The sequence below is a fragment of the Bos javanicus genome, chromosome 7 (assembly GCF_032452875.1).
Source record: "Bos javanicus breed banteng chromosome 7, ARS-OSU_banteng_1.0, whole genome shotgun sequence".
NCBI classification, from domain to species: Eukaryota; Metazoa; Chordata; class Mammalia; order Artiodactyla; family Bovidae; genus Bos; species Bos javanicus.
Genome location: NC_083874.1, coordinates 10885464 through 10909707, shown reverse-complemented (window position 1 = coordinate 10909707; position 24244 = coordinate 10885464). Strand labels below are relative to the sequence as shown.

Here is a 24244-nt window from a genome sequence, read left to right as displayed (position 1 = left end):
GATAGCCAGCCAACCCAAGTCTCAGCCCTCAGGGAGCTGACATTCACGAGTCTGTCTCCTTCATCTCTGTTGGCCCTCCGTCCCCCACCCTCCAGCCCTGAGAATGGCACAGAGCGGGATTTCAGTATACATACGTGGATGAAAGAACTAGGTAATCTCACCATCTCCAGGTTTGGCTTGTAACTGGAATTTCTTAGGCAGAAGCAGGTACAAGAAACAAAGACACAAATGCACCCTTCCCAGGCCAGGACAAACCTAGACAGCATATTTAAAAAAAGCAAGGACATCACTTTGCCAACAAAGGTCTGTATAGTCAAAGCTGTGATTTTTCCAGTTGTCATGTAGAGATGTGAAAGTTGGGCCATAAAGAAGGCTGAGCACCGAATAAGTGATGCTTTCGAACTGTGGTCCTGGAGAAGACTCTTGAGAGTCCATTGGACAGCAAGGAGATTGAACCAGTCAATTCTAAAGGAAATCAACCCTGAATACTCATTGCAAGGACTGATACTGAAGCTCCACCTTTGGCCACCTGATGCAAACAGCCGATTCACTGGAAAAGACCCTGACGCTGGGGAAGACTGAGGGCATGAGGAGAAGGGAGCGACAGAACATGAGATGGTTAGATGGCATCACCGACTCAGTGGACATGATTTTGAGCAAATCATGATTTTGATTATCTCACTATTGGGAGAGAGTGAAGGACAGGGAAGCCTGGCGTGCTGCAGTTCATGGGGTTGCAAGGAGTCAGCTACTATTTAGTGACTGAACAACAATAGGCCAGGACTGTCAGTTCCCAGGACAGATGACATTTCCTTGTTCTAGGAACAACAGCCACTTGGACAGCTGGGGCCAGATCAAGGATTCACTGTGTGTTCTGGGAGTTGTAGTTCTTGGAGACTTCAACTGTTCAAGCCTCATGGAATGAGTCTTTGCAGTTCCCTGGGTGAGCTGCTGCACATTCCAGCTGGGCTAGGGCCTGCAGAGTGGTAAAGTGAAGGGGAGAGTGGGCCCTGGGCTGTTGCTGAGGGCTGCCTGGCCAGCCCCACCCAGCTGGCAAATACTGAAACTGCTGTGGCAGCGGGCACAGCTATTGTCCTTCTCTTCCTGTTCTGCTGACCTCTGCCACCCCCACTGAGCTATCAATTGCCTCTGGCTAGGCCAGTGCCCTCTGTGGGACTGTCTCCATTGTGCTGCTTGTGCCTGACATCTGAGCTGCTTCCTTCTACACATCTGGAGAGACGGTATGTGAGACATGGGGATAACAGAGTCCTGAGCAGAATCCACCTGAAGCCACCTGTTGACTGATGAGGAAGTGCCCAGGGAGGGGTGAGCAGGTTGCCCAAGGGCACAGAGCAATACTGGGTATCTCCTTCCTTCTTGATTTTATAGCTCAAGAGGTTGGGAGGCCCAGCTGGCGAGGAGCTCAGATTTTTTTTTTTAATATTTATTTTTAAATTGGAAGATAATTGCTTTACAATGTTGTGTTGGTTTCTGCTGTCCAACAATCAGCTGTAAGTATACATATATTATCCCCCTCTGAGCCTCCCTCCCACCCACCCCCATCCCACCCATCGAGGTCATCACAGAGCACTGAGCTGAGCTCCCTGTACTATACAGCTGCTTCCCACTGGCCATCTGTTTTACACATGATACTGTATATGTTTCCGTGTTTCTCTCTCAATTCGTCCCCCACGCCCTTGTCAGGAGCTCAGATTTGAATGCTACCTCTACCCTTGTGTGTGGGGAGTTGGGGGTGGAGTTCTGGAATGCCAACTAATAGATGCAGAAGGAAAGATCAGGTTAGAAAAACACCATTTTTCATCTACCAGAGGAATGATTGATTCAGACAGTTCTTTGTTAAATGGGGCAGTAGATATTCACTGTCAAAGAACCAGCCCGCATATCACTTGTTAATTTCAGTGGTGAAAAAGTTACCTTGGAAAAGGTGCAGTGGAGAAAGCTGGCAGTCACCACTGTAACCAAGTGATAAAAAGATATGACCTCTGATAGAATAGGCTGTCTCACTATTACTGCTGTGATGTATTACTCAGAAAGACACATCACCTTCGAAGAACTTGGTCCTGCCCAAAGTGTTTAACCTGAATCTGATTGTTGTTGTTCAGTCACTCAGTTGTGTCCGACTCTTTGCAACTCCCTGGACTGCAGCACGCCAGGCTTCCCTGTCCTTCACCTTCTCCCGGAGTTTGCTCAAATTAATTACTAGGGAAAAAAAACAACAACAACAGACACAACCTGATGGAGGGACATTCTTTAAAAAACAAAAACAAAATGGTCTGGACTCTTCAAACAGATTCATGTCATGAAAGGCAAAATCAATCCATTAATTAAATGAATAAATGACTGGTAAATGGTTCTAGATTGAAGGAGATAAAAGATAGAAGACAACAAAAATCAGTCTTTGATTCTTGATTGGATCCTTGATAAGAATTTCAAAGAATGGTAAAAGAGTTATGATGGATATTCTTGGGATAATCCAGGATATTTGAATGTTGCCTGAATATTAGACAATAATACCATATCCACGTTATATTTCCTAAGTGTGAGTGTTGTGCTGTGGTTGCACAAGCTGCTGCTGCTGCTAAGTCGCTTCAGTCGTGTCCGACTCTGTGCGACCCCATAGACGGCAGCCCACCAGGCTCCACCATCCTTGGGATTCTCCAGGCAAGAACACTGGAGTGGGTTGCCATTTCCTTCTCCAATGCATGAAAGTGAAAAGTGAAAGTGAAGTTGCTCAGTCGTGTCCGACTCTTAGTGACCACATGGACTGCAGCCCACCAGGCTCCTCCGTCCATGGGATTTTCCAGGCAAGAGTACTGGAGTGGGGTCCCATTGCCTTCTCTGGGTTACACAAGAGAATATTCTTACTCTTAGGACATACACACTGATTTGCTTGTGTGCTAAGTCGCTTCAGTCGTGTCCAACTCTTTGCAACCCCATGAACTGTGGCCCGCCAGGCTGCTCTGTCCATGGGATTCTCCAGGCAAGAATAGTAGAGTGAATTTCCGTGCCCTCCTCCAGGGGATCTTCCCAACCCAGGGATTGAAACTGGGACTCTTACGTCTCCTTCATCGGCAGGCAGATTTTGTACTGCTAGCACCACCTGGGAAGTCCAAACACTGAATTACTAAGTGTTAAAGTCACGATGCCCGCAACTGTCACATGGTTCAGAAAAAATTATACACGTATAAAACATTTTATATACCATATTATAATATTGTATACATCCCTATGAACATATAGGGAGATAGAGAAAACAAATGTAACAAAATAATAACAATTGCTGCTGAATCCAGGAGAGTGGAATATGGGTATCACTTTACTATTCCTGTAAGTTTTCTAAGCTTTGAAATTTAAAAAAAAAAATATATATATATATATATATATATATATTTATTTTTGGCTGCACTGGGTCTTGTTGCTGTGCATGGGCTTTCTCTAGTTGTGGCAAGTGGGGGCTACTCTATTTGTGATACTCAGGCTTCAGTCCATGGGGTTGCAAAGAGTCAGACACAACTGAGTGAATAAGCACAGCACAGGCTTCTCATTGCAGTGGCCTCTCTTGTTGCGGAGCATCGGCTGTAGGGCACGTGGGCTTCAGTAGTTGTGGCTCGAGGGCTCTAGAGTGCAGGCTTAGTAGTTATGGTCCACGAGCTTAGTTTCCCGTCAGCATTTGGGATCTTTCTGGATCAGGGATCAAACTGTGTCATCCCTTGCGTTGCAAGGCAGATTCTTAACCACTAGACCACTGGGAAGCCCTAGCTTTGAAATTTTAAAAATAAATACCTGAAACGAATACTTCTACTCCCCTCCCATCCCCAAAGGCAAACTTCCAATGGGTTTATAAATAAATAAATATTTTAGAAATAAACGACAACTCCTAAAACAGTAGGGCTACTTTCTGGAGGGACAATGAGCAGGTCTCCTTTCAAAATACATATTCAGTCACTACCCATCTCTTCCTTGACCCCCACCTGGTCCAGCCCCAACCAATTTCTCCCTGATCTCCCAACTCCACCCTGGATCACCGCCGCCCTGCCCCCCGCCCCCCGCCCCAATCTATTTCCCCCACTGGCAGCCAGGGGGCACCTGTGAGCACCCAAGTCTGCTCCCATTCTTTCGCTGCTGATGACCCCCACACCAAGAGGCCATGTGCCCTTGAAATACTTCAGTGAAATATTTCATCTGGAGTCAGGCCCAGCCACACTGATGTCCAGCATTATTTTCCCGAGGAAAGTTGGGCCCGCATTGAGACAAACCACCCAGACCTCAACTCAAATTTCTGGGTAAAAGCAGATCATGTCATGTCCCTCCTGACTCAAACTCTTTCAACTGGCTTCTCTTCTGCCTCAGGCATGTGGGCCTGTCTCAGCAGGGCCCTGACTCTGGGCCTGTCTCATTCCTGGGCACACCCCACGTTACTCTCTTCTGCTGTCTCTGCTCCACCCACACCAGGCCTCCAGGGCCTCATGTTCTTCAGCTCAGAACTGCTTTATGCATGCCCCTGGTCTTCCTTGGAGCTTTATCCATGGGGCTGCTGCTCCAATGGCCTGTCTCTGAGCCCTGACAAGTTCCTGTACCTTGGATGGTATGCTCAGGACCTGCCACGTATGCGTCCTCTCTCCAAGCTCTCTGGTGATGGGAAGTACCATACTTTGCCCACTACAGGTTGCATAGTGGACCCTTAGAAGACATGCCCGTGTGCCTGAATCTGCGACTATAACCTTATTTGGCATCAGGGTCTTGCAGAAGTAATTAAATAAATTGAGGATCTCAAGATGAGATCATCCTGGATTTAAATGGGCCCTGAATGCAGTGTGTCCTTTTAAAGAGACAGAAAAGAAGATACAGAGGACTTTCCTGGTGGTCCAGTGGTTAGGAGTCTGCCTGCCAATGCAGGGGACACGGGTTCGATCCCTCGTTTGGGAAGATTCCACATACCGAGGAGCAACTAAGCCTGCATGTCCCAAAGTTTGAGCTCCACAACAAGAGAAGCCACTGCAACGGAAAGCCCATGCTTGCTGCAACTAGAGAGTAGCCCCCTCTTGCTGCAACTAGAGAAAGCCCATGAGCAGCAATGAAGACTCAGAGCAGCCATAAATAAATAAATAAGATTAAAAAAAAAAAAAGAAAACACAGAGACAGGAAGGGGAGATGGCTTCTTGTGAAGATAGAGGCAGAGATTGGAGTGAGGTAGCTACAAGCTAAGGAAGGCCAAGGATTGTTGGCAGCCCCCAGAAACTGGGAGAGGTGTGTGGAACTCACTTTAGGCTCCTTCAGAGCCTAAAGCAGAAGCCAACCCTACTGAGACCTTAGTTTTGGCCCTGTGGTTGCCTGAACTGCAAGAGAATAAATCCTGTTGATTTAGGCCTCCCAGTTCGTTGTACTTTGTCACAGCAGCCGCAGGAAACTAAAACAGAAGTCTCTGTTTCCTGGCAGACTATGAGCTCCACAAGTTCCTCCCCAACTGCTTTGTTTGCCTCTAGCTGGATCTCCTGGGGCTAGTGAGCTGGCCCTCAGGAACTGTGCCCAATGACTGATGCATGAATTGTGTTGTAGGAACAGAATCCTAGGAAAGAGGGCCTTTCCTGGAGCCAGACAGAATATCCATTTCTCCCAGGTGGGAGTTGGAGGCAGTGGGGTGTGGGGGACCCCTTTCTTGGGGGAACCGCCAGCAGACCTCAAGGCTGGGTTGTTCTTCCTTGGCACACTCCCTGACATGAGCGGTGACAGGGCAAATGTTGCAGGTCCTCTTGTCTGAATCACTTTGTCACTCAATTACTCTTTCAACAAACATTCAGAGGGGCAGCTCTGGGTCAAGTGCTACCCTGGATACCAGTGATGCGACAATTATTAGGGCATGGTAGGTGACCTTGGACTCTCCAGGTGGCTCAGTGGTAAAGAATCCACCTGTAAATGCAGGAGACATGGGTTCGATCCCTGCGTAGGGATGATGTTCTGGAGAAGGAAATGGCAACCCACTTCAGTATTCTTTCCTAGAAAACCCCTAGAGGAGCCTGGCAGTCACAAAGAGTGACCTCTTTGGGGTCACAAAGAGTCAGACCCAGTAACCTCAAGGAAACTGGGGTTGCTCAGGAGGAGAATCTTCTGAAGTGTTCCTGAGGCTCTCTCCTCTCTTCATGACAAAGAGGAAATCATCTGAGTAATCAAGAGAGTTTCAGAACTCAGAAGAAATCAGACACCACCACACTCCTCTCCGCCACCAAGCATGGAATCAGCAGACTGTGAAAGAATTCTCAGGTTGTGTGGGGGGAACATGTACTTTAAGGAGTAGATTTTAATAGAAAATAGATGCTTATTGCTTGTGTTATGCTAGTTGGAAATAGGTTGGTGCATTGAAATTTCAAGAGACTGATCATATATATAGCTCAGGTACTTTTAGTTGTTATATAATCAAATGACTCTCTCCCCTTCCCACCCCCACCTCCGGAAGGAATATTAAGACAGAACAAAACCCCAAATCTTTGCAAGCTCCTGCCTCACTCAGGAAAAGTCAAAAGTCTCCAGTGGCCCATGGGCCCTGTACTGTCTGCTTTTGCCTCCCACTTGAAGGCAATGGCACCCCACTCCAGTACTCTTGCCTGGAAAATCCCGTGGACAGAGGAGTCTGGTGGGCTTCAGTCCATGGGGTTGCAAAGAGTCAGACTTGACTGAGCGACTTCCCTTTCACTTTTCACTTTTTACTTTCATGCATTGGAGAAGGAAATGGCAACCCACTCCAGTGTTCTTGCCTGGAGAATCCCAGGGACAGGGGAGCCTGGTGGGCTGCCGTCTATGGGGTCACACACAGTCGGACACGACTGAAGTGACTTAGCAGCAGCAGCAGCACCCCTCATTTACTCTGGTCCAGCTTCATTGGACTCCCAGCTGTTCCTTAAAAAAAAAATTATTTGGCTGTGCAGGATCTTAGTTGCAGCATGTGGGATCTTTTGTTGTTGTTATCGTGGTATGTGGGATCTAATTCCCTCACCAGGGATGGAACCCAGACCCCCTGCATTAGAAGTCCCCTGGCTGTTCCTTAAACTCAGGCTCCTGCTTCAGCGCCTTTGCACAGGCTGTTTCCTCTGCCTGAAAAGTCCTTCCCTCAGTATTCACGTGGCTCTCCTCTTATTTCCTTCAACTCTTTTTTCAAATGTTGCCTTCAGGGTGAGGCATTCACTGACCGTGTCACTTAAAACTGCACCCAACACCCATGGACAGAGGAGCCTAGTGGGCTGCAGTCCACGGGGTCACAAAGAGTCGGACACAACTGAGCAACTAAGCACACAGCACAACACTCTCTACCTACTTGTTCCATATTTCTCCATCACTCTCTGCCGCCGCCGCTGCTGCTCAGTCATGTCCAACTCTTCTCGACCCCATGGATAGCCCACTAGGCTCCTCTGTCCATGGGATTACCCAGGCAAGAATACTGGAGTATGTTGCCATTTCCTCCTAGAGGGGATCTTCCTGACCCAGTGATCGAACCCCGGTCTCCCACACTGCAGGCACATTCTTTACTGTCTGAGCCACCAGGGAAGCCCTCTTTACCACTAGCACCACCATTTATTTTTGGTTTTATTCTTTCTCACCCCACATGACTGTCAGCTCTGCAAAGGCAGGAATTTTTGCCAGTTTTGTCTAATACTGTCTCCTCAGCATCAGGAGCAGTACTGAACAGGGGACTTCCCTAAGTGGTCCAGTGGTTGGGAATCCACCTCCCATTTCAGGGGGTGCAGGTTCAATCCCCAGTCGGGGTAATAAAGTCCCACATGCCTCAGGGTATGGCCAAAAAAGAAAATAATAAAAAAAGAACAGGACTGGACACACTGGAGGCATTCAATAAATGTTTATTGAATGGACAATGCTTATTACGTATCAGGCATTATACTGTGTTTTTCAATAATTAACAGCTAATGAGAATAACCAATATTTAAGGAGACCTGGGGCAAATTTTTCCCCAAGTTCCTTAGTATTTCTTTCCTCATGTTAATTCACAATTGTCCTGTGCTGGGCCTGTGTCAAATTCTCAGGCAGGGGTTAGCTTTCTGAGTTGTGGCCCTGGGGTTGTGAGAAGGTGGGAGTGGCTATGCTTAGTCTTGTTTCACATAAGAGGAAACAGTGGCTGAGAGGTTTCTCATTTGTCCAGGGGAATGCAGTGAGCAGAACTTGAACTCAGCACGGTCACTGTTCAGAAGCCAAGTTCTTTGTTTAAATATTTGTCTGCACCTGGTCTTGTCACATATGGGATCTAGTTCCCTGACCAGGGATGGAACCCAGGCCCCCTCAGTTGGGAGTTCAGAGTCTTAGCCACTGGACTACCAGGAAGTCTTGGGAAACCAAGTTCTTAATGCCATGTTCTTTTGCTTCCTCAGTGCCCTACCTTGCCCAGTTTTCACAATACCTCTATGAAGTCTGTAACTTCAGTCCCCCTGTTTTCAAAGGTGGCCACTGAGACTCACAGAAGCGAAGTCACTTGCCCGAGAACACACACAGCAGCTGAGTGACAGAGCTGGGACTCAAACCCAGGCTGCTCAGTCCTAGGGCCTGTTGTTCCACTGCTGGTGTCAAGTGAGCAGGTTGTGACCAAACAGCATGGGAGTGAGCCTGCTTTTTCTTTTTGGCTGCATTGCATGGCTTGTGGGATTTTAGTTCCGACCAGGTATTGAACCCAGGTCCTTGGCAGTGAGAGCACAGAGCCCAAACCACTGGACCAGCAGAGAATTCCCGGAGTGAGCCTTCTCAAGTGGGGTGAAGGCCAGGGTGGAGTTGTGGGTCTCAGGGGCTTGCCTGGGGGTTTGGTTCCTGGAGCTTAGCCAGGAACACAGACCCGAAAGACCGTGGACACAACTCAGAGGTTTCTTTGGAGTGGGCTGAGGGATGTTTTCACATTAGGGTACAGTAACTGACACACAGCACTTGTTCTGTGTCAGGCTCTGCTGTGTGCCTCTATGTATCTATACCTGAAAATCCTCACGACCGTAGAAGTACAATTTTTGTGCTTATTCTACAGTTGAAAAAACTGAGGTACAGATTAGTCAAGTCACTTGCTCAAGATCACACAGCTACAAAGTGGTTGAGATTCAAACCTGGAAGCAGGAGCAATGACAGAGGAGAGATAGAAGCCACCAAACATGAAACTAGATTTTCACATCCACCTGCACGTGTCTGGTAGAATCAACATATGGAAAAACAGAAGAGAAGAAGCTATTTCCATATGTGAGAAGAGAAAAAGGGGGTGGGCAGAGCATACAGTATGTACCACTTGTGTAAAAAAAGAAAAATGTCTTCATGCAACATCGCAGAAGGAAAGGCACAGGAGAAAACTGGGAAAATTTTCCTGGCGGTGGACCCAAAAGCAGCATGGGAAGGAGAATTTTTAACTCTATATGCCCTTACAAATTCAGTACTGTGATTATATAGCCAAAAATCGAAACTGAAAATTTAGAAATTATGTTTATGCTTATATAAGCAGATTGTCTCTAGGAGACTGCACAAAAAAACATTTTTAAAAGAGGGAAAAAAAATTCTAATGCCATGGCTTGTCTACAGTGGTCCTGAGGAAACTACTCACCACAGGCTGAATGTGAATTTTTGTTTTCTATTGTTTGAATCAGGGAAAAATGCAGCGCTCCTGGTGTGATGGATAAAGATACTGTGCTTAGTTGCTCAGTCGTGTCCAACTCTTTGCGACCCCATGAGGTGGGTGCAAAACAGAGGCAGCTCCCCTCACACTGTTGTGGAAGGAGCAAACTACGAAATGTGGTCAGATAGGCATCGTGGGAAAATAAATCCATTAAGAGGGGAGCTAAGGGAGCGAGGGGAGAAGCCAGCTTGCAGACAAACCAAACACGTGACACCCATGTGCAGCAAAGTTGTGTCGGCAAAGGCTGTGCATCCGAGGGACAGGCCTGTTTACTAGGGTCCTTGTCATTTTCCTCAAGAGTGACACTGTCCCATCCACCACCACAGGAAGGTTATTTCTCCAACTTACCAGGATTGCGTGTGACACACTGAAGCTTTGTGCTCATCTGTGCCCACAGCCCTTGGGTAAGAACCCCATACAGACCAGCTATGTTAATGAGGGAGGCTGGGGCAGGCGGATGGCAGCTCAAGGCGGTCTGTGACCCCAGTTGAGGCCAGGGCCAATTCTGCAGTAAATATCATTCCTCATCCTGGAAGTGGTGATAGGGTTCCTTTTGGCTCTAATACTCCAGGGGTCACCTCCGAACGAGGATGGCCTCTCTGGGCTTGAAGCAGCTGCTCCTCTCAGAGACCCATGGCTTAGGTTTGGGTGAAAAGCCGTCTAAGATCTGTGCTGTCCAATAGTCACTGCTAGCCACCAGGGGTGGGTGCTGAGCACTTGAAATGTGCCTGTAGCTACTAAGCAACTTGTGTTCTGTTGAATCTTAAAGAATTTGTTTTAAAAAGAACATTTCCATCCCTGAAGAAGGTTCTCTGGGACAGCACTGGACTTAGATTGCTTCCAGTGGTTAAACTGTTTCAGTGGGAAGGGAAAGCCCTCCAAGGTTATGTTAAATATAGTTATTTAAGTTTCTACACCCAGATTATCTTGTAGCAAAATAGCAATGCGGTTTTTGGCCTGTGTAATTACTTACCTTATAATAAAACCAGTTCCTTAAAAAAAAGTTACAAAGTAAAAGCAGTTTCAGTGGCCTGTAAATAAAGGGAGGGCAGGAAATAGGTCCTAACCAGGGTGGGGTGGCCCTGGGCTGGAATCCTAATCTGGTTTGGCCAGGGCCTGCCTGACACCAGCTTGTTCTAGCAAGAAAGCAGGGGTTGGGGGGTGGGTGGAGATTAAGAGAGTAGGGCACACACATCTCCTTGGCCCTAGCAACCAGATCTTACAAGACTGGGAAGGGATCTGTTTAACTTTGGCCCCAACCTTCACCAAAAAACAAGCTCTGAATCCACTGGGCTCTTCTGATGCCCAGATCCAGTCCGGCGGGTTTCTCTTGTTCACCCCACATTTAGCTCAGGAGGGCAACTTCTCTTTCCATTGCAGAGGACTCCTACCTCCTGCCTGCCCCTCCCTCCCACCCACCCTGGCAGCCTCTGGAGGGCTGCCCGGACCCCACCCCATCCCGTCAGCAGAACCCTCAAACAGAGTCGCAGGACTGCTCCCCTGAGGTTTAGCATCAGTCTTTAATGCTGTCACGCTGCACATTGACAAGTCACACACTTTGGTCTTGTGTTGGCAGTGGCAACTTACAATGAGTCTAAAAGTCTGAGCACCAGACTGACCTGCAAGGAACAAACACTTGTTCCAACATCCCCCCCACCCCCCCGCCCCCAGGTTCTTTCTCAGTTCCATCATGGCCCTATACAGAGAGCAGCAGCTGCTGTGGACCGGTTTCGTCTGACTGCACACCAACTTTACACAGAATTATAAAAACATATTTACAGACGTTCCACAGTGCTCCTGTAATCAGAAGCAAAGACCCTTTTATCAAAAGGGATTATAGCTAGGGCTGTGCAAAATTCAAAAGGATCAGATCCTTTTGAGAGTCCAGAGTCCGTTGAACAAAAAAAAAAATGACCTGGGTCATGGGGAAATCCCAGGTGTGCCAAAAGATTGCCTCACAGCAAAGGAAGGCGAAGATCTCTGTCTGGGAGCCCAGGGTCAGGACTCCAGCCAAGGTCCCCGACCCTTGAGGGAGAGGCAGTTGCACAAGTTACTCACTCAGTAAAGGCCGGCTCCCTTGGTCCTGCTGGAACAAGGGAGGTATTGCTTGTGGGAGCTGGCCAGGCAGTTCAGCAACCAGAGTTGAGATTCTCAATTTGAGATGGCAAAAGAGAAGACAGGGTTTCTTAGGAGAAGGGCAAGATGGGGGAGACAAATACAAAATAAAACACAAACTGATCACACAATAGAAACTGAGGAGTGTACAGGGTCTGGTAACCATGAAGGCAGGTCCACACCACAGGATGTCTACAAGTGGAGGGACTACAACAGGGGGATCAAGTCCAACTGTGGGTCTGCGGTCTGCCTCTCCCTCTGGGCAGGGCCTGAGGGAGGGAGGAGGCGGGTGCTGCCCACCCAGGAGGGCTGCAAGGACCCAGTGGGGCAGACTGCATTGCCTTTGCTTGCTGTCCCCACCACCTGCCGCCCTACCGCTCGAAAAACAACTTTAGTCTAGTGCATGACTTTGAAAGATTGTAATATATTCTCTGGAAAACATTCAGCAGTATGAAAGCCCTCCCTGGGCCCTCCCGCCCTCTCGCGGGTCCACAGTTGGTGGAACGGTCCGGAAATCCTTGAGCTCTGGAAAGGTCCCTGGTCAGTCCTTGGGGAACACGGGTTGACTATATCGGAAGAACCTGCTCAAGAACGGTTCTTGACGTCTGGGGAATCCTTTCAGGGAAGATCACTTCAAACTCAATAATGAGGTCCCCGCGTTTCTCGGGTGTTTTGGGGAGAGGAAGGCCTTCTCCAGGAACTTTTCGCCGCATGCCAGGCCTGATGACATCTTTGAACACAACGGGTATGGTCCTGCCGTCCAGAGTGGGGACATTCACTGTACAGCCACACAGAGCCTTGGAAAGCAAAGGGACAGCATTAGAAAGAGTAGCTTAGGAAGCTCACATCTTGCCCAGAGGCTGCTGACTGGAGGGTAAGCGCCATCAGGCCTCTGCAGCTAAGACCCTGCCTTAAGATCTACCCAGGTCACCAGAACAGAAGCTCCGTAAAAACAGAGCCCTGGACGGTCTTGTCGCCATTGCACTGTCCAAGCCTGGCCGCACCAAATGCCCAGAAACATCTGTCAAGCAAACACTGAACGGCATCACAAAACAGCTTCTCCCTCCCCAGACGCTGCCCTGCCTAGTGCCTTACCTCCCGAAGGCTGATCCTGGCTGGATAAATGACATCAGAGCCATCTCTCTTAAAGATATTGTGTGGCTTGTCCTTTAAAACAAAGACAATATCGGCTGGAATGTTGTTGGAAGTCTGGTCTCCTTCCTTGGGGAAGGTGATTTTGGTCCCTTCTTTCCACCCCCGCTTCACTTCGATGGTCAAGATTTTGTCTTCATTGCGAATGCTCTTTCCGTCGGGGTTCAGCCGCTTATGAGAGATTTTCATCTTCTTGGTACAGCCGCTGTAGATCTCTTCAAGTGAGACCCTAAGGTCATGGGTGACGGGGGGATCTTGTTTCTTTCGGGTGGGCTCTTGGGCAGGGCGGGAGCGGCCAAAGTTCATGTTGGTGAAGCCACCCATGCCCATGGGGAAGCCAGAGAACGGGTCATCGATGTCCATGCCTTCCTCCCCGTTGCGCTGCCCAAAAAAGTTGTCAAAGGGATTTCGGCCACCGAAGAACTCAGCAAACATGGCATGAGGGTCTCCATGGAATGTGTAGCTGAAGGAGGTACCGTTAGTACCGCCGCTGCTCCCACCGCTGGGGCCACTGCCCTTCAGGCCTGAGGAGCAAAAGCAGAAGAAATCAGATGGCGGGCTTGGAACTTAACTCTCCAGGAACTTTCCTTCAAGGAAAAAAGCTTAGGAGCCATTGGGGGAGAATTTTTTTTTAGCCTGTCAGGGAAGAACAAGGAAGAACTCCAAGCTTTTACCTCCCACTTGCAGCAGCAGAAACAGAACCCCCACCCACTTATGGCAGGTAGTCCACTGTGGCAAGACAGCGGTGAAGGGTTCAAGCTCTGAGACAGGCATCTCTTGGGGCCACTCAGGTCCTCACATCTGAGTAACTCATTCCCCTTGCACTGTTACAATGAGTACGAAAAACTCACTAAGAGATCCAAGAAAAAAATGCTTAACCCCCGATCAGTTTTCACTAAATGCTTACTCTTAAATCCCCTACTGCTAGAGACGTGTGGGAGAGTAAAAGGAACGTTAAACTGCAAAATGCAGCCTTTCAAATTCTCGCACCCTGGCACTAACTGCCCCCTTTCTCATATAATAAGCCGCTTCTTCCTGAGGACTAAGCCCAGCAACCTGCCTGAGTCATCAATGGGAGACAGGACAAGAAAGCTTCTTTCTTTTACCCTGAAGAGGGCTGGCCCCACTGTTCCTTGCACCTTGACGGCCGACTAGGTAAGCACTTTACAAGGATTACCTCACTCCACCCTCGGAGAGGCGCGGAAGGTCGCTCGGCGCTAATTGGCACCTCATTTGCAGGCTCACTACTCGCAGCCTGTGCCCAGGGTTCAGCCAGAGGCCCTGCCCTGAACCCCGGGGTGGCAGAGCCTCCCACCTCGCCCAGGTGAGCCCAGGCCCGCAACGCCAGCAGCCAAGCTAGGCCTCCGAATCCTCTCCTTCCGCACCCGCACCCCCAGACCGATCTCGGACGTGGGTGGAGGCGAGCGCCCAGGGAGGGGCAGCCCCAGACATACTAGAAGCTTCTGAACAAGCAGCGCGGCCAGGGCCCCTCCTCCCATCGGGCGGCCGCCAATCCGAGGGCGGAGGCCCTTGTGGCCCGAGGACGGGGGCTGCTTCAACCCCTGCGTCCGAAGCGCCCCCCGGAGATGCTGCAGCGAGGCCGCCCTGCCTCGGTTTCTCCGCCTGTCAAACGGCGAAGGCGCGCCCCCGGCTGCGCGCGCGCACGCACCTTCCTCCCCGTAGCGGTCGAAGATCTCGCGCTTGCGCGGGTCGCTGAGCACGTCGTAGGCCTCGGCGATCTCCTTGAACTTCTCCTCAGCGCCGGGCTCCTTGTTCTTGTCCGGGTGGTAACGCAGCGCCTGACGGCGGTAGGCCCTCTTGATCTCCTCGTCCGACGCACCGCGGGCCAGGCCCAGCGTCTGGTAATAGTCCTTTCCCATTGCCCCCGCCTGCGGCCCGCCACCCAGCTGTCGCCGTCCCCCGGCTCCGCCACCGCCCCGTCCCGGACTCTATATACCCGTCCGGCGGAAGCTTCCAGAGCCCGCCAGCCCCCTCCAGAACCTTCCGCCCCGCCCCCCACGCGGCTTTGGCCAATCCCCGTCGTCCAGGCTGCGACGCGCGACATCCGGGGCGGGGTCGTGCCGCCAACGGCCGCCTGCGCGCGGCCCCGCCCCCTCCCGGGCAACGCTTCTCAGCGGCGCGCACCCCGGGCGACGGAGGCCCCGCCCACCCTCAGCGGGCACCAATAGCGACCATGTTTTATTGCTTCCTGCAACCAGGCCGGCCTTGCGGCCCGCCTCCTGTTTGGGTCAATAGGTTACGACGCGCTACTCCAGGAAGGGGCGGGTCTGGGGAAGACACCGCCCCTTCACTGTTCAGTTCAGCCGCTCATTCGTGTCCCATTCTGTGCGACCTCACTTCAGCGCGCCAGGCTTCCCTGTCCATCACCAACTCCCGAAGCTTGCTCTGACTCATGTCCCATCGAGTGGTTGATGCCATCCAACCATCTCATTCTCCGTTGTCCCCTTCTCCTCCTGCCTTCAATCGTTCCCAGCATCAGGGTCTTTTCCAGTGGTCAGTTCTTCGCATCAGGTGGCCAAAGTATTGGAGCCTCAGCTTCAGCATCAGTCCTTCCAATGAATATTCAGGACCAATTTTCTTTAGGATTGACTGGTTTGATCTTCTTGCAGTCCAAGGGACTCTCGAGTTTTCTCCAACACGACAGTTCAAAAGCATCAGTTCTTCCGTGCTCAACTTCTTTATGGTCCAACTCTCACATCCATACATGACTACTGGAAAAACCATAGTTTTGACTAGATGCACGTTTGTGTGCAAAGTAATGTGTCTGCTTTTTAATGTGCTGTCTAGGTAGGTAATAGCTTTTCTTCCAAGGAGCAAGCATCTTTTAATTTCATGGCTGCAGTCACCATTTGTAGTGATTTTTAGAGCCCAAGAAAATAAAGTCTCTCACTGTTTCCATTGTTTCCCCATCTATTAGCCCCTTCACTAGCAGATGCAAATATGCCCGCCCCTATCTCACAGGGCCAGGAATGAGTTATTGCCAGGTGTCTCCAGGAGTTGCCTAATTTTCCCCAGCCCCAGATACCCGCTTCCTTCTGGAAATAAAAATAGTCACCCGCCCTGTTCTACCAGCTGTGTGTGTATGCTCAGTCATATCCAACTCTTTGCGAGCAGAATGCAGGTGGGAGCTCCAGTATTATCTGCGTCCTCAGTCATAAAGGACCCTGCAAAGTGAGGTGAGCACCGGGAGCCAAAGCTCACCTCCCTGCAGAGGTCTTCTCAGTCCAGCCCTTCAAGCCTCTCACTTTACCGTTTTCTCAAGAACACCTGCCACTGAAATCTGAAATTGTTCCTTGGTTTTCATGTTAAATGTCTCCCCCACTCCTAGCCTGGAATCACCATAAGGTCAGGGACTGGGTCCTGTCACTGCTGAGTCTCCAGTGCCAGGAAGTGTCTGGAACCAAAGCTTCATAAATATTCCTGGCTGTTTTTATTTTTTTTCAAATGTATGGTTAGTGTTTTATTCTTTGAAGAATGGTTCTGAAACATCAGACTAAGTCAGGTTGAAAGGAAAAGTTTAAAATAGTTTTATAAGGTATAACATCGGAGAAGGCAATGGCACCCCACTCCAGTACTCTTGCTTGGAAAATCCCATGGACGGAGGAGCCTGTTAGGCTGAAATCCATGGGGTCGCTAAGAGTCAGTCACGACTGAGTGACTTCACTTTCACTTTTCACTTTCATGCATTGAAGAAGGAAATGGCAACCCACTCCAGTGATCTTGCCTGGAGAGTCCCAGGGATGGGGGAGCCTGGTGGGCTGCCGTCTATGGGGTCGCACAGAGTTGGACACGACTGAAGTGACTTAGCATAGCAAGTACTGACTGTTCACTCTACAAAATCTTGATCATAGAGCTTATGATACAACTAGTTTGCAGTAGCACCCAGGTTTTCCACATAGTCATTATTTCTCTCTTGTTTGCATAGACTTCTTATCATTGGCTGCCTTCTGCTTTTCTTGCATGATCTCAGAGTCCCGCTGCTTCCTCTGAGAGGTAGTCAGGCTATCCTCTTTTCTTTTTCCCTTACTAATTTCCTGGGATTTCTTCATGTTTTTCTGGCGGGCAAGTTCTCGTTGATTTCCACCTGCCCGACCTTTCAGGCCAGGCCAGACTCAATTGCCCCTCTCCCTCCGCAGACTAAAAAGTCCTGGCTGTTTTTAATGCACCTGGTTCTTTACCCCCGCCCCACTATGTTCATGATGTGGGGGAGACATGGGCATGCAATACACCTCTCAGGGCCTCAGTATCTTCATCTCTGGGCAACATGATCCCTTTTGGCTCCTATAGTCTGGTGTGTCTGTGGTCAAGGACAGGGCTGACGTGGAAAGGAGGCTCAGAAAGAGGTACCACCTGAGAAGGGAAGAGGGGAGTAGGTGGTGGCGGCCTACAGTGGGGAAAGGTTCTTGGAAGAACTGCTTGGGAAGTCTGGGCGGTGTGACACTGGTGCTGGAGCCAAATAGTCACGTTTCATTCTTGGTTCTAGCACTTTGTGGCTGTGTGATCTTGGGCTGGTTACTGAGCCTTCTAGGGCCTTTAGCGTCCTCATCTGTACAATGGGGGTAGTAGTTGTACCAGCTTCATAGGGCTTTGAAGTTGGCATTGAGTCAACATTTGTAAAGTGCCTGGGACAGACCTAGCTTAGAGGAAGTTCTGTCAAAGGGGTGACTAACCATCCAGTTGAATGGTGGGCTGCTGAGGATCCCCCTTCCTGGCAGGACACAGCAAAACATTTCTGGTAACCACTGTCCTTGTGCAAACTGGAACTCTTGAGAAAGACACCATGGCCTTCCGGCCATCCCTGGCCACTCCCTGACCCCAGTGTAACCGTGTCAGGAAGGGATTCCGTGGTAGCTCAGTTGGAAAGAATCTGCCTGCAGTGTAGGAGAACCGGGTTCGATCCTTGGGTCAGGAAGATCTCCTGGAGAAGGGAATGGCAACCCACTCCAGTACTCTTGCCTGGAAAATCCTATGGACAGAGGATCCTGGTGGGCTACAGTCCATGGGGTCAAAAAGAGTCAGACAGAACTTAGTGACTAAACCACCACCATCAAAGGACTCTGGACTAAGCCACACACACCAGCCAACCTGGGAGGATGAGTCTAGGCTGGATACCCAGGGGCACAGCACTGCAGGGGTCCTGAACTAATCATGGAGGGGAGGGAGTTTGATTTTTTTTTTTATATAAAGTTACATAAAGAGATAGTGGGGGAGTCATAATGGGGGAAAAAACCCAGAGCTTGTGGATTTCTTCACACTTATAAATTTAAGGGTTACAGATGTGGGGACATCCTTGGCAGTCCAGTGGTTAGGATTCTGCTTCTAATGCAGGGGGTATGGGTTCAGTACTTGGTCAGGGAACTAAGATCCCACATGCTGTGTGGCCAAAAATTTAAAAAAAAAAAAAAAAAAGGGAGTTACAGATGTGGGGACTTTTCTGGTGGTCCAGTGGTTAAGGCTCCCTGCTTCCACTTCAGGGGGCGTGGGTTTGATCCCTAGTCGGGGAACTAAGATCCCACATGCCACTAATAAACCCACCCTAAAAAAAAAAGTTAACAGATGTGGAGGCCTCTAAAGGTCTTCACATAGCTCTGGTGGACCAAAAACATCATGCAAGGGGTGTCCCTGTATTTGGGGGCAACCTTAGGGCTGGGAAATCTCTCTTCCTTGAGTAAGCCTGGATCATACTCATAAGTTTTAATTGTTTAACCCCCAACCCCCACCAAAAAAAAAAAAAAAAAACAGCCCAAACTCAACTTCTCTTATTATGCTCTTTGACCTGGACACATACTCACTGGGCACTGTTGTTTTATTTTTTCCAGCCAGGCTGAGTGGCTTGTGGAATCTTAGTTCCCTGACCAGGGATTGCGCCTGAGCAATGGAAGTGCAGAGTCCTAGCCACTGGACTTCCAGGGAATTCCCTCACCAGGCACGTTGGAATGTTACTGGAAAAGTGACTTTCACAGAAACTTGGCAGAGGTTTGAGCTATCAACTCAGAGAAGAGGAGACGATGTGATGGGTAGTTGTATGCACAGACTTGGCTAGGCAATAGTACCCAGTTATTCAATTAAACACTAATCTAACTGCTGCTGTGAAGGTGTTTTGCAGATGTGGTTAGGTTAACATCTATAATCAGTTGGGTTTAAGTACAGGAGATGACCCTTGATTTTGTGGGTAGACCTCATTCAGTCACTTGAAAGGCTTTAAAAGCAAACACTGAAAGACCTTAAAAGCAAATATGGAGGTCTGCCTGAGAATGAAGCATTAGTTCCTGGCCAAGACCTGCTGGTCTGCCCTACAGATTTCACACTTGTCTTGCCAGCCCTCACAACTGTGAGAGCCAATGCCTGAAACAAGTCTCTTAATACACAGACACACTCACAAACACATATATCCTATTGCTTCCGTTTCATTGGTAGAACTAAGAACTAAGAATATAAGAATATAAGAACTAAGCAGGTCAGTCTGGAGTCAGTCAGCCTTAGTTGAAAACCTGGACCTGCTGTTTGCTTATTTACTGCCCATGTGCTCTTGCACAACTTGTTCTCTGTAATTGCTAAGTATGTCTTCCATAAAATTGGGATAAGAGTAGATCTTACCTCCCAGGGTTGCTATGTGAATCTGAGAGGGCCCAGGCAATAAACCTTATAATAATAGCTAACACTGACAAGGTCCTACTCTGTGTCAAATCGGTTCCAGACATTCAATGTGTATGAACTCATTTAATCCTGACAATAATCCTGTGACAGGCTTCACTGGTAGTCCAGTGGTTAAGAATCTGCTTGCCAGTGCAGGGAATATGGGTTCCATCCCTGGTCCGGGAAGATCTCACGTGCGTGGGGCAACTAAGCCCGAGAGCCATAACTACTGAAGCCTTTGTGCCTAAAGCCCATGCTCTGCAACAAGAAAAGCCACCACAATGAGAAGCCAAAGCTCTGCAACTAGAGACAGCCCAAGTGCAGCAATGAAGACCCAGCATAGCCAAAAAGAACTTCATTTAAAAAAATAATCCTATGAGGTTGGCCTGTCATTACCTCGTTTTACAGGTAGGGAAACCAAGGCTCTGAGAGGTTATGTGACTTGCCTGAGGCCACTTAGTGAATAAAATGCTGAGGTGTAAACTGTTTAGCATATTGAGTGTTTATGGTAATCTTGTGTAAGATGTGATTCAGATGATGATAAAACCTTAATTTTTTTTTTTTAAAGCATCACCACTCTTTTCAACTCTTCTCTTCATCAAAAAGAACTTCAAAAGCATTACAGTCATATAAGCTAACAATCTGCCCTGGTAGAATGCCCATGTGAAATAAAAACCTATGTTCACATAAAAACCAGTGAGCAAATACTTATCAAGGCTTTATTTGTCATTACCAACAGCCATTAAAACCTGAATGTCCCTCCATGGGTGAAATGTAAACAAACTGAATACTATTCAGTCATAAAAAAGGATTGAGCTATTGACATAGGAAGCAATGCAGAGGAACCTCAAATGCATTATGTTAAGAAGCCAGTTTCAAAAGTCTGTGCACTGTGTGATTCCATTTTAAGGTACTTCTGGGAAAGGTAAAAGTATTGATGCAGAAACTGGATCAGTGGTTGCCAGGGGCTGGGATCTTTGACAAAGGGAGACAGGGGAGTTTGGGGGGATGATAGAAATGTTCCATATCTTGACTGTGATGGTGGTTACATGTCTGTATTTATTCAGAATTGTATAGCAGAAAAGGTGATTTTTACTGGATGTAAACTATATCTTAATAAAAAGAAAGAAAATCCATCCCATGAATTTAAAAATTCAAAAGGCAGAAAGGTTGGGAAACTTCTCTCCGGGGCTCCTGACACAGGGGAAAGTTGCAAATCAGCCCTGGCTTGTCTACTGTAGGCTCTACCTTCCCTCACACAGCTCTGAACCAGTTTGATCACAAACCCCAAAACAAGCCAAGCCAGGTTTCTGGAAGAATCAAGATCCTATCTTACTTGCACCTGGGAAATAGAAAAAGAGCTTGTCTTGGTGCTCTGTGATGACTTAGAGGGCTGGGATGGGGGTTATGGGGAAGGTTCAAGAGGGAGGAGATACATGTATACTTTTAGCTGATTCACATTGTTGTACAGTAGAAACCTGCACAACATTGTAAAGCAGTTACTCTGGAATTAAAAAAAAGAAAAAGAATTTGTGAGACTGACACAACCAAACACACCAGATCTTCCAGGTCCAAACGATCATGGGTTCGCCTGAATCTGAGACCTAAGGAGGCCCTGCTCACTCTTCAACAGTGCCACAGCATAAGACCTTTCTGGAATTCCCCCTTTGGAAACTGCTTTAAGGGGCCTGTTACATTTGGCTCAGCAAATACCAAACGTATTTACTTGTCACCATTAGGAATCAGCCAGTGTGCTGGGGAAACTAGCTGTCCCTATCAACAGGTACAGACAGAGCCATGGTATGGTGTCAACAAAGTGGTCAGGCTTTGTTCCGAGGATGAATTCTGTTCGTGCTGGCAGCCTGATTACTGGAAGCCAGATGAGGCCAACAAGGGGTCCTCACACTTGTGTGTGTTCAGTAACTCAGTCATGTCTGACTCTTTATGACGCCATGGACTGTAGCCCACCAGGCTCCTCTGTCCATGGGATTTCCCAGGTAAGAATACTGGAGTGGGTTGCAATTTCCTCCTCTGGGGATTTTCCCTACCCAAGGATTGAACCTGAGTCTCCTACGTCTCCTGCACTGACAGGCAGATTCTTTACCACTGAGCCACCTGGGAAATCCACCTCTCCACCTGTAATACCCATCAAAACCAAAGAGGACTTCCCCTCTGCAGGCTGGATCATGCCTTTCTATCAGTTTCTTGTAGGTGAGGAGGCGGGTGGAAACTATTCATATGCCCCAGCTGGCACACAGTTCACAAAATTATTTGGTGCCTGTTGAGTGAGTTCAGGGCTCAGGAAAGCAGCCTCCAAAGGGAAATTCCAGAATGTCCCAAGCCTGTAGGAATGTGTGTGGAATCTCCAAAAATGACGTCCTTTTGGACACCATATGCCTTACCTAGCTGGAACCCAGCCGTAGGGAAGACATACCTACTCAGACCACACTGGAGAACCTGGAAATTGCTAGCAAAACGTGGCTAGATTTTAGGGGTTCAACCCTCCCCCCTCAACATCTCAGAAGTAGATGCTTCAAGTAACTCAACCTGGTAGGATTTTAACTTGTGGCTTGTTCTTTTTTTTTTTTTTTTTAATATTTATTTATTTGGCTTCACTGGGCCTCAGTTGCAGTATGTAAGATCTAGTTCCCTGACCAGGGATTGGAACCCAGGTCCCCTGCATTGGAAGCATGGAGTCTTAGCCACTGGACCACCAGGGAAGTCGCTAAACTTGTGGCTTCTGAGTGAGTAATCTCCTACCCTTCTCCATGAAGCCAGGAAACAAGGCCTGTTGGTACACAAAGGCTCTCCTGATACTATGAGCTCCACAATTGCCAACAGGAAAAGATCTGTGCTTTGGAAAGTACAGGTATAAAACACTTCCCGCAGTGGATAAGAATCCAACTGCCAATGCAGGGGACACGGGTTTGATCCCTGATCAGGGAAGATCCTACATGCTTCAGGGCAACTAAGTCCGTGCATCACAACTACTGAGCCTGTGTGCCACAACTACTGAAGCCCATGCACCTAGAGCCCATGCCCTACAACAAGAGAAGCCATCACAGTGAGAAGCCTGAGCACTACAACAAAGAGTAGCCCCGACTCACTGCAACTGGAGAGAGCCCGCACAAAGCAACGAAGACCCACGCAGCCAAGACAAAAAAAATCCTTCTGTTTTGCCCAGATAGGCCCGAGGAAAAAGGTAATTAATTTCTTGGGGTCTTATTTCAGTAACCAGGGATTGAACCCTGGGCCTGCTGCAGTGGAAGCAGAGTGTCTTAATTACTGGACCACCAAGGAAGTCCAGAAAAAGGTAATGACCTAGCTTCCTTTATTCTGAGACAGGGGTCCCCAAAAGTTGTAGCTTCAGAAATTTCTAGAGTCTAACCTGGATGAGTAAGTGCTGAGCACTGACTCACCTTCTCCCCGCCCTGCTCTCCTGTGAACCAACAATCTGTCTTTGAGGACTTCTCACCATGTCTCTGATGCCAGGCCTCTGAGTTCTGGAGCGCTCAACAGTTGAAGAAGGCTCAGGGGTGGGGTCTGGAACCAGGAGAAAGGAGATAAGGTAAGGAGGGGTGCCAAGTCCTGTTTTAAGTGTCTGCTTGAGTCTGTATGTGTGTGTAGTGGCAACCAACCTCCCCAGCCTGCTTATAACAATCAATGGAACAAAAGCACGACATGACCCCAAACCAGCACTGTCCAGTGTGAGACACACAACTGCCAGGCCAGCCACATCCAAGCTGTGTCTGATTTTAAATGTTCCAATAGGCATATCAAAGAAGTAAAACCGGAATTTAATTTTAATAATGTATTTTTACCTAATATATGCAAAATAATATTTCAGCATACCATTAGTTACATAACTAATAATATTATTGTTGATAATATCATCAGTAATAATAGCACTAATCAACATAAAAGTTGATTAATGAGGTTTTTTTTTTTTACATCTTCCTTTTTATACTAAGTCTCTGTGTGTTTCACCTTTACAGCACATCTCAATTTTGATCAGCCACGTTTCAAGGACTCAGTAGCCACATGTGGCCAGAGGTGACCATACCGGGCAGTACAGGTAGAGACAAAAGTGGGCTCCCTGCCTATGGGGTCTAGCAAGGTGGGGCGGGGGCGTGCATTAGAAAGGGCAGTGAAGACACCCCCAGAATAATGAGAGAGCTCAGGTTACACGTAAGTAGCGGGGTGTGTGCCTGAGAGCTTTCCCCACCTCTTTCCCCTTTACTTTCCTCCCATTCGTGACAGGGGTTCCCTCACCGGAGCAGCCTCTCCATCCAGGTGCCCCAGCTCATGCCCCCAACCCCTTGCTATCTCCCGTTGCTCCCCGGTACTCCCCGGGGGCCGCCCACCTCCGAATTCACCCAGTCGAGCTGCGGGCCCTGTTGATGTTGCCTTCCCTGTCACTCAACTGCTAGCTCCCTCCCCCAGTCTTGCAATAACCGTCGCTTCCCTTGGTTTCCACAGAGACGCCACTAAGGGGCGGGGCAACGGGCTCGTGCGACCGGAGGCCCTCTTTGATTGGTGGATAGCCAAGACCCTTCTTTTTCCTCCATCCTCCTCCCTCTTGCCCGTGCTCCGCCCCCAACGGTGGGTCCCGGAAGCTGATTGGCTAGCCCCGTGGCGAGAGCGGCTAGTTCCTGC

The 24244-nt window shown here is 48.8% G+C and overlaps 2 protein-coding genes across 4 annotated transcripts; both read right to left on the bottom strand.

Annotated features, from left to right (window-relative positions):
• Positions 1 to 11165: 11165 nt before the first annotated feature.
• On the bottom strand, positions 11166 to 24203 carry DNAJB1 (DnaJ heat shock protein family (Hsp40) member B1). 3 transcript variants are annotated; one of them, XM_061421873.1, is made up of 4 exons: positions 23953 to 24203; positions 23064 to 23131; positions 12875 to 13455; positions 11166 to 12576 (listed from the first exon to the last, which is right to left on the bottom strand). In XM_061421873.1, the coding sequence occupies exons 3-4, from the start codon at positions 13364 to 13366 to the stop codon at positions 12346 to 12348; spliced, it is 723 nt and encodes a 240-aa protein (XP_061277857.1). In that variant the 5' UTR covers positions 13367 to 13455; positions 23064 to 23131; positions 23953 to 24203; the 3' UTR covers positions 11166 to 12345. The 3 variants fall into 3 exon arrangements, with proteins under 3 accessions (XP_061277857.1, XP_061277854.1, XP_061277858.1); XM_061421870.1 differs by lacking the exons at positions 23064 to 23131; positions 23953 to 24203 and adding an exon at positions 14601 to 14907; XM_061421874.1 differs by lacking the exons at positions 23064 to 23131; positions 23953 to 24203 and adding an exon at positions 14386 to 14551.
• Positions 14992 to 17218, bottom strand: LOC133251872 (small EDRK-rich factor 1-like). Its single transcript, XM_061424626.1, has 2 exons — positions 17182 to 17218; positions 14992 to 17063 (listed from the first exon to the last, which is right to left on the bottom strand). Exons 1-2 carry the CDS (start codon positions 17216 to 17218, stop codon positions 16855 to 16857), a joined length of 246 nt encoding a protein of 81 aa, XP_061280610.1. The 3' UTR covers positions 14992 to 16854.
• Positions 24204 to 24244: the final 41 nt, after the last annotated feature.

What these genes read in the sequence shown, in the direction of transcription:
- LOC133251872 (XM_061424626.1), bottom strand. Translation starts at nt 17,218, where the DNA reads ATGTTGCCCAGAGATGAAGATACTGAGGCCCTGAGAG. An exon ending in AGATACTGAGGCCCTGAGAG is followed by an intron (nt 17,064 to 17,181) that starts GTGTATTGCATG and finishes GGGGCAATTGAG; the next exon opens with TCTGGCCTGGCCTGAAAGGT.
- DNAJB1 (XM_061421870.1), bottom strand. Translation starts at nt 14,811, where the DNA reads ATGGGAAAGGACTATTACCAGACGCTGGGCCTGGCCCGCGGTGCGTCG. An exon ending in CGACCGCTACGGGGAGGAAG is followed by an intron (nt 13,456 to 14,600) that starts GTGCGTGCGCGC and finishes TTTGCTCCTCAG; the next exon opens with GCCTGAAGGGCAGTGGCCCC. An exon ending in CCAGGATCAGCCTTCGGGAG is followed by an intron (nt 12,577 to 12,874) that starts GTAAGGCACTAG and finishes TTGCTTTCCAAG; the next exon opens with GCTCTGTGTGGCTGTACAGT.